Source organism: Pinus tabuliformis, chromosome 2_1 (assembly GCF_031772625.1).
Source record: "Pinus tabuliformis cultivar Carrire ecotype Pingquan chromosome 2_1, CPIR1, whole genome shotgun sequence".
NCBI lineage: Eukaryota > Viridiplantae > Streptophyta > Pinopsida > Pinales > Pinaceae > Pinus > Pinus tabuliformis.
The window spans coordinates 547,101,129-547,110,770 of NC_142299.1; the positions used below are offsets into that span (position 1 = coordinate 547,101,129).

At 39.7% G+C, this 9,642-nt stretch overlaps 1 protein-coding gene and 1 pseudogene across 1 annotated transcript; both read left to right on the plus strand.

Moving 5' to 3' along the window:
• The first annotated feature begins 1,731 nt into the window (after window positions 1-1,731).
• LOC149201507 (ras-related protein RABA5b pseudogene) lies at window positions 1,732-2,055 on the plus strand (annotated as a pseudogene).
• A 1,616-nt stretch (window positions 2,056-3,671) lies between these two features.
• Window positions 3,672-7,284, plus strand: LOC149201508 (uncharacterized). Its single transcript, XM_089401295.1, has 4 exons — window positions 3,672-3,957; window positions 4,094-4,621; window positions 6,837-6,921; window positions 7,022-7,284. Exons 1-4 carry the CDS (start codon window positions 3,718-3,720, stop codon window positions 7,282-7,284), a joined length of 1,116 nt encoding a protein of 371 aa, XP_089257421.1. The 5' UTR covers window positions 3,672-3,717.
• Window positions 7,285-9,642: the final 2,358 nt, after the last annotated feature.

Here is a 9,642-nt window from a genome sequence, read left to right on the forward strand (position 1 = left end):
ATTTGATGGCTCTCATCCAGCCAAATGGCTAGCACAAATGGAGAAATGTTTTATATTGAATTACATCATGGATGATGAGACTCAGCGCAGTATGGGAAAATTGTACTTGGACAATGAAAGATGGCAATGGTGGCAAAGACATCAACGTTGCTATCGAAGGCCCTTGACTTGGGACATATTCACAAAAGCTCTTATGGACCACTTTGACCGTAAAACTAATATTGTGGATAAGCTCACACAGACAGACACACAACCTAGTAAAGATTTTATTTTTACAGAAAAGAAGGAAACCGAGGAACCTTCTGCTGGTATCTCCTTACTGCAGGTTCATGGATTGATTCAGAAAGAGAAGATCATTGTTTCTATAAATCCTAGTTGCAAGCATAATTTCATCAATGTTAATTTGGCAAAAAATTGCAAGTTCCCGCAAAACACATTGAACACACACAGGTGGATGATGAGGATGTTCAATTGTATAAGGATTTGAATATTTCTATGGATAAGTATGTGCTGCATGGTGATTTTTATACTTCAAGGACGGATAATATGGATGTTGTTTTGGGATACCCGTGGATGGAATCAGTGGGTACTATAAATATTAACGTGCAGAAGAAATTCCTAAAGCTCTAGTATAAAAAGAAGAAAATTACATTACATGATATTTCCATCAATAAACAGGTAGAGTCCACGGAAGTTGACGCAGAAGATGTTCCAGGGACTGACATATCAGATGATGAGCAGTTGATGGTCGACAATCAAACACAAATAGAGGCTGAAGCAGAAAAGGTTACAGGTGCTGATACATCAGATGAGGGCTCAGTGGTGAAAGTAATATTGGAAGATAAGACACCACAGCAGGCACCACAACATAATAGTCAGGCTCCAGTAAAGGGTGAATTAAAGAAAAAGACACAGTGGGTTAAAACTTCAACATATCATCACCCACATCACCCCGCAAGACAACAACCAATAAAATGGCAACCAATTAGCCACAAGGACAACAACCCCCGCAGGACAGATAGAGAGGAGCGAAGATCCACCTACTACACATCAACACAGAAGAGCTACCATGGTCAGCTTCCATCTCAAGCGAGCGAGGCACCAACGAGATCGAGGCTTCACCTTTCTCTTGGATTGCTAGATGCATGTGCATGGTACCAGTGGACTACTCTTTTGAGTAGATCTTATTATTTGTGTTCTTCCCATGTTTTGGGGACGAAACATGCTAAGGAGGGTGGAATGTTATATACCTAGGGGGGTAATATGGGGTACAAAGGGAGGTACCCAAGGTAGTAATGTAATAATGGGATGGGCCATAGTAATAAATAAGGTGGTTAACCCATATCATGTAAGGGACCACAAGTAGTTAGTAATAATGTAATGGGCCCATGGTATTAGTTCGATGGTATGAGGGAACCATGGTAATGACCCATGGTATTGTATGTATGAGGCCTATATAGAGGCTAGAGACTCCACATGGAGAGAAGTCAAGGAATTGTGTCAAGGAATATTGTATGAACAGGCATATGGCTTGTGGAGTGTTCTCCTTCTTTAAGGAGTAAATGTATGGTGTTGCCCTACCATAAGGGTTTTGATATCAATAAAGTGAAGCATTTCTATCTATTTCTCTCTTATTGTTTCTGGGTTTATTTCCATTATCATATATTTTTGGGTTAGATATATAACATGTTGCAAGCTATTTTCAAACTCATGTGAAATTTTGATGTTGCAATGCATGCTGATGGAAATATGGTGAAAATTCTTGTGGGGAATAAGTCTGATTTAACTCATATAAGGGAATTTCCTCTGGAATATGGGAAGAAGCTTGCTGAATCAGAGGGGTTGTTGTTCATTGAGACCTCGGCTCTGGATACTACAAATGTATTGCCTGCATTCCAAATTGTGGTCAAGGAGATTTACAATAATGTGAGAAAGAAAATGCTTAATTCAGATTCCTATAAGTCTCAATTGTCTCTCAACAGAGTTAATATTATGGATGTATATGGAGATGGGGATGGAGTGGAACCACCCAAGACAAAGAATTCTTGCTGCTAAGGATTCAGAGAAAAAGCTCCTTTGTTTCTGGGCTCCTTGAATATTATTTGCTTCATATGACCTTTTGTTGATTGAGATCCTTAAGGCTGCCTTAGGCTAATATAATTTTTTTTGTTTATTAGGAAAGTTTCAATATGTTGGATAATTTTTTTCAATTTTATGAAGAAACCAGTAAGGGTCCCCAACTGGGCTTCTTAGGCTTGAGCCCTAGATGTTGTACATAGAGCAGAATAATAGTGATGTATTAAGTAATACATGCAAAGCAATCTTTTTTTAGAATGTTTTAGTCAAATTGATCTTCATTTTGTTTGAAATCATTTAGGGAATCTAGATTCCTGGATGGAGGTTAATGGACAGTTTGCAGATGCCCAGATCTATTGTCTGGCTCAATGTTGTAAACATTATTGATATAGAATTCTATGAATTCCTTCTCTGATTGTCCTTGAAGCAAGTTTACGTATATGGTATTAGAAATTTAATGAAAGCTCTTGTCAGATTTTCTTCTATGATTTTCCTTGAGCAAGTTTATGCATATAGTGATAGCAATTTAATGAGAGCTGTTGCCAGATTTTGTTTGGGGAAAATATATTACCAAACATAACATGCAAAAACCTCATGATTTCATATGAATTGGCACTGCAAATTGTAACATGAACTTGACTTCCCAGATCATGCCTGGGAAGTGGGTAAGAGATCTCATCCTTTAATGTAATAGAAATTCCATTTCTGAACAGTAGAGTAGATGATTGTACAGGTTGCATAATGTAGAAATGTAAGCAGTACAGGTGACACCATAAATGAGTTATGTTCAGCTATTACATAAAAGAAAAATTCTTGAACCTCAGTAATTCTGACATATACAAAGATCCTCATGTCCTTCATAAACATTTATCATTTATCACCCAAAGATAGTTGCAGAGTCTACCCTAGATTGGTGGAGTGCTATTACTCTACCCTTTGTCTCCAATATATATACCAAGGGTACCTAGTCTCAGGGCCATCATATCTTGTCTTGTATTGTATTTATTGTAAAAGGAGTTTATACCCTCGAAGTGGATTGTATGCATTTACTTCTTATAAGATGAGGCCTGGTGCAGTTCCTAGGTGACTTTGGTAGACTAGATTTTGGCATTTAAGTCAAAGAAACTCTAGTAGGGCCTTGGTTCACTGGTGTTGTTGACAATATTGAGCCATCCACCGAGCTCCACTCTTTTTGTGGTCTACCCCATTCTAATGACATGTCAAAAGGAATGAGGCTAGGTGCCTTCCTTTTTAATTTTAATGTCTTCCTTTTCAATTAGTAATGCATAAAGAAAACTAGGACACAGAAAAAGTAGAAAGATTGAAGACTTCTGCTATTAGGTCTAAACTGTTTGAGAGCAAGTGAAAGTTATGAATTCTAAAGAAGCTTTTAATTGAGTCGAAAAGCTGGGAATTAAGTTGAGAGAGGAGTATCTGCCAATCAACACTTGGGGCATTGATTATTTCTTGATTGAACTAGGGGGGAGTAATGGTGTCCTCATGATACAGTCACCTCATGGGCTCCAAATACCTCCACACCTCACATATGCAGATAGCATATCCCTAGCAACTTTGTTGCGCTTTGGTTTGTATGATGCTGTCTTGAGTCAGTGGGATGGTAAAATCAAGGTAATCTCATCGATGGGCAAACAAAGTAGTGGTAAGTCATACTTACTAAACCATCTATCTGGTTCCCTCCTTGATGTAGCAGGAGGGAGATGCACTGATGGAGTCTGGATCACAGTTCGGATGGAACCAAAGTGCCTTTATGTATTGATGGACTTTGAGGGATTAGGGAGCTTTGAGAGAACAGAGCAAGAAGATATGTTACTGTCAGTCCTAAATGCCGCGTTCAGTAATTTGACAATATTCAACAAAAAGGTGTGCTTTAACTGTTTTATTAGTTTGGTTTTGTTGTTTTGATTTCCTCATATTTCAATCTGCTCGCCTTAACTTTTATATTAATGTAGCTGCTCAAAGATTTATTAACACTTGTGAGACATGTTTTCTTAATCAGGATTTTCATCTTGACAAAGAGACAGAAGCTATCTTTCAGCGTTTCCAAAGTGGGGTCAACTTGGTGAAGAATGATGAAAAGTTGTTCCAGGGATTATTCTACATAGCGATCAAGGATGTTGATGTCTCTGATGTGGAGGATTTAAAAGATGAATTTCGGGTAAAACTTCTACAAATTTGTAAACGATCTCGTGAAAACTTTCTGACGAAGATGTATGGAGGAATGGTTGAACTTGCTGCAATGCCTCCTTTCACTCGACAAGAATATCATCAAGAAAGCCTATCTGATATTGCTTTGACTATAGAAGAAGAGTTGGGACATAGTTATGAGAGTGGTCGTGCCTTCTTAAGGGATTTGAAGCTTGTTATTTCCCAGATAGCAGCAAAGGATTGGACACCTGTAGATTTGAAAAGGGTTGCTATGAAGGTGGATATCCTTCGCAGGAACTTGATTTCTACTGTTAAGGCAGGATGCCTCTCTATGCCAGGTGCTAACAAAATGCTTATGAATTTTGACTCAGAGGAAGAGGTAAGTGACGCTCCAATAGTAATTGGGGATCTCCTTATAGATTTGTAGGACACTGGCTTGGAGCTTGCAGCTCTGGATGAATCTACGTCAAATGGCAAATTTTTTATCATCTCAGATCGAAACTAGAATGTGTCTTGGAAGGGAGAGGCAAAAGTGGTGATTTTTGGCACTCTAAATCTCTCGATTTCTTAGTGGCAATGTCTGATAGACGACGCGATCATGTTGAAAAGTGGCTTCACTGCAACACTGTAGAATTTTCTGGGAATGCTGATGTACAAATGTTTCAACTGGAGGCAATTTATCACTTGCACAACTAAAACAGGGACTCTCTGTATGTGTTTGTAAATGTTTTGTATGTTTTTGGCGATGTGTTCTAGAGAAGGGCCATTCCTCTCATCACTCTTGTATGGGTAACCATTGTTGCAATGAAAAGTGCACATATTTCTCTCTTGAATCACACCAAGGAAATGAAGTGGAGGAATGCCGAAATTTGGCAGGTCATGATGGGAGTCATGATTGCAAAAAGAAAAATCATACATGTATGAAGCTCTGTTCTTTATTTGATAAATCATCTAATTGTAGCAAATTTTGTTGCTTGAAGGTTGGCCATGAAGGTTTTCATAAGTGTAATTCACCTCAACACATGTGTAAGATGAATTGTTCTCTTCCAAGCTGCAAAAATCCTTGTGTGATAGAAATCGAGCGCGGGGATCATCAAAAACATGCTTGTCATGAGAGATATTGTCCTAAAAATTGCATCATGGAGGGGTGTCTTAGAAACTGTGGTCACAAAGATCACTTCCATGAATTGACAAGTGAAGAACATCTCTGTGGTAACGAGCATGCTTGTCATAAGAAATGTGAAGCGGATGGCATTTGTGAGATTTTCACTGAACTTGTGTGACAGACATGCTCATTTCAGGGCAGAAGAGGTTCCTTTGATTATGAACATGTGTTTGAACAAAATGCTCTATGGAAGGATTTAGTCTGAATGTCATAAAAAACTTTGTATGAAACTTAAGAGGAGTAAAAAGCTTTGTGTCATCCCCGAAACCAAAATACATGGAATTAGGATTGTGCAAGAGGAAACGTGCAAGGCGGTGGCTTATTGTTCCAGAAGAAAACCTTCGAGGCAAATGAAAACCATGAAGGGAAATGAGATTGCATAGCTGAAACCCTTAGAAATTTATGGCTCTCAGAGTAATTTGGATGCTCTTTTTTGCAAAATCTGCGAGCTCTTGAAATGGAATCCGAATGCAAACATGGCCATCAGAGACAGATGACCATAACACAGTGCATCCGGATTCAAATCCTATGGACCTTTACATTTTATTAGTGAAACAACATGATAATTTAAAAGATCTTCCATCCAAGCAGTATATACGAATGAATTAGAAACTGGAAATCCAAACCCTAAACACCACACAATTATCAAAGGTTCGTCTGAGCATGCATAAAAATTTGTCTGAAATCTTTTGTATTATAAGGTAAGACAATGAAAACAAAATCCTCTGCCCAATTTGTCAATAAAAAATCAATCATTCATGCGCGTTTTTATTGGAAGCTTTAACTAATTTACATTGGTATCTCCACAATTCTCTAGTTTGTTTGTGGTCTCCCTGCCACAATTTGGAAGCTAGGAGGAAAGAACATTAGGCCATGTACACATATTGCTGTTTCTCAACTTATTCAACGGGTAGTTGCAGGAATGTTTAAAAACCTACAACAATTACATTCACAACTACATTGCTTCTTACCTTCAATTTCCCAACGGTGAACATTGAAAAGATTTAAAAAAAATCAATGCTACACATGATAAAACATCCATTGTATTTGATCCTTCCTTCTCCCCTTGTCCACTGTTGAAGTCACAATGCAAGGTTGGTTGACAGAGGACTTTATATTTATGAATCTTCGACATCCCTTTAAAGCTCCTATGGTTTTTGTTTCCATCTTGATTGTCTGAATGTAGGAAGGAATTGTGAGAGGACAACACATTTTTTTTGATGTTTCCATCTGGAGTGTCTGAATGTAGGAAGGAATTGTGAGAGTCCAACACCTTGCTTGTGCGATCCTCCCCATTTTGTAGAAACAATGATGGCACATATTTTAGATTGGGTTTCTAGCAAATAGCTTCAATCAAAATGCATGCAAGTGAGGTCAATCAAAATGTAGTTAAAGCATGTCTGTAATCTCAATTAAAACTGCAATACAGATGAATGAACCTGAACCTAAAGGTCACGTCCCCTGGGTGGTGAGGTGCAGAGCGGAGGAATTTCCTGCGACAGAGTTTTGTGTTGGTGAGGTGCAGAGAAAAGGAATTTCATAGGTTGGATTTTTGTGTTGGTGAGGTGTAGAGCGGAGGAATTGCCTGGGCCGGAGTTTTGTGTTGAGTTGCAGGCGCCAGTCGAGGAGGAAGGTTAGTGAGCTGCAGGGGCCACCTCGAGTTGGTTGGGGGAGCAGCCCGTGGTTTCCAAATTCCTCCATTTCGAATTGGAAATTTCATTAACTCTTCGCAGCGGCAATTCTGTCAGGAAATTAATGCAAAGCGGTGGAAGGAGGGTGGTGGAGCTAGGGGAGGGTGGCAGAGGGTAGAGGGATTGCCGGAGCCGGACGTTTTTCTGGGCGACGACGGAAACCGAGCAATTCCTCCGCCTAGGTAGACTACTCCATTAAGTATACACAATCCTAATTTATCAAGGCTTGCAAGCATGTGGGGTGTTATCACTCAGGTTGTCCTTAAAGCTCCTTAAAGGATACGGCCGAGGTAACCACAAACCAATCTTTGGACTGCAGGTCCTAGCCTACCTGCAATCAGAGAGGGCTCTCTCTTTATAATTTAGCTTTGTTTTGGGTTGATTTTAGGCTAGTTATGATTTTCTTGGGTTTTGTTTTGATTTTGGTGGGATGGAGGATTCTTTCAAACAGAGTTGGGATGCATAGTGTGAGAAGTTCAAACCATTGGGCATGGAGTCGTAGATTAGGCTTGTTGTTGCGTTTTCTTGGTCACAAGAGGAATACAGAGCAGGATAGCTACACATAAAACAATATCTAGCTAGAATAAAGATGGAACGAAGGTCAGTGAATGAAAGGCAACTAAGTAGCTCTCATTATACTAACAAAGGGAAGGTGAATGAACATTTATATAGGAGCAATCAAGGATTCCTAAACAACATTCATATATAAAGGAACTAGTGTAAATATGAGCAAATCAGTATTCATATTTAGGACTAATTCAGAGGAAAACATAGATAAATCACAGAAATTGAGAACAGAATACAACTAAGTGAGCTCTGAACTATTCTTTCTTTCTGCTATTTAGATAGTGAAACAATGATGGCATAAAACATATAAACTGTAAACAGAGATAGGAAACACTTATTGGGCTATGTAGAAGCGTTAGGATTCCATAGTCACTCTTCAGTCATTAAAACACAACAGTCAGTTCATCTCCCAAATATTCCAGCGATCTTTGATTATAAGACTCTCAGAAAAATACAATGCAAGTCTAGAGGAAGTTATCAACCAACCAACCCTTAAAACAGTGCAGAGGGTGGTTTCAATAGAAAATATTTACAAACATAAGATCTGGGATAGATCTCCTCAAAAAAATGCCTTTAACCTAATTTGTATAGAAGTAAATGGCAGAAATATCTATCTAACAGCTGTGCTGGGGTAACTGGCATCTCAAAATATCTATTACAGCAAATCTTAGGCAGATCTGAGGAAAATGAGTGCTTTAATCTATTTTATCTTGAAGTAAATGCTTAAAACATTTATCTAAGTGCTGCGCTGGGGCAGCTGCCTCAAAAACGGATCAAAAGAGTTCCTTGAGCCATGCGCTCTCCTCTGTGTGATAACTGTGCATTTAAGGAAGCAGCGCTGCTCCAAAAATATGACTGGGAACAATGTCTCTGCAATAACTCTGCCTTGAAAGCCTTCATTTATGCCTTTAGGTGGCTTTTAAAGCAACAAAAGAAGTGTTGGTGAGCCTTAGTGGTCGAATGATGCTTTGTTGACTTTGATAGGCTTGCTTTGCTTTCATCTGCTTTGAAACACTGGACTGGTACTCTTTGCCGCATCCTGATACACTTTGGCACTGAATCTAGGCCTTTTGTCACCTCTGATACTCTTTAGACTATACCATCGCCCCCTTTCTGCCTTTTAGTGCAAAAATAACTGCTGCTAATGTCCTCCGTGGCTTTTGGGTGCAATCGGCGCTTGGCCAATCAAAACTAGCCTTAAACTGTTTGAAAAATGGTGCAAACAGGAGGAAAAAGTGTTGCCAACTGTGCCGAGGCCGAGACTGGCTATCTGAAGCAAAACTGGGCCTTGGAGCGATCTCAGAAAGCTTAGGGATGCATGAATTGCACTATCGGGAGTCAAGCGCGGGCATATATGTGAAAATATGAACAAATACCGCCTTTTCTTTTACACAGAAAAAAGACCAATTTCTATGTAAAATTCGTGAAAAACATAGGCGGGAGCGGCACTGTAGCGGAGATTAAATCCTAGCCATTGGATCGCGCGAAAGAAGATCTAATGGTTGGCGCTAACTTACATCGGGGCGGACGATTGGTCCCAACACAAAAAACCTCCGAATAGCGATGAACCTGGCAGACCCGAAATGCTTATATGCCCCTCCTTTATTTTTCGGCTCCAGGATATAGGAGCACACAGTGCGGACCCTTTCAGACCCGATTTGCCTTTATGCCGCGCTTTATTACTTTTCGGCTCCGCTGGTCGGAGCCATATAGGAGTGATGCGATTAAATATGGGTCGTTGATCTGTGGGCCATAATGGGTGGTTGAGATTAATTCGGCAATTCGCTATCGGCGGGGTCATGGGGTTGCCACAAATAAACGCTGAAACCCATCAAACCCGATAAGTTACACAGGCCCTCTTTATTTTATTTCGGGTCTGACCCATCGGCGGAACCCAAATCGGTGGTTTTAACAGTGGAATGGGTCCACGGACCCGAAAACCCTTTAACACTGCATTCGATAACTCATCGGCTCCGC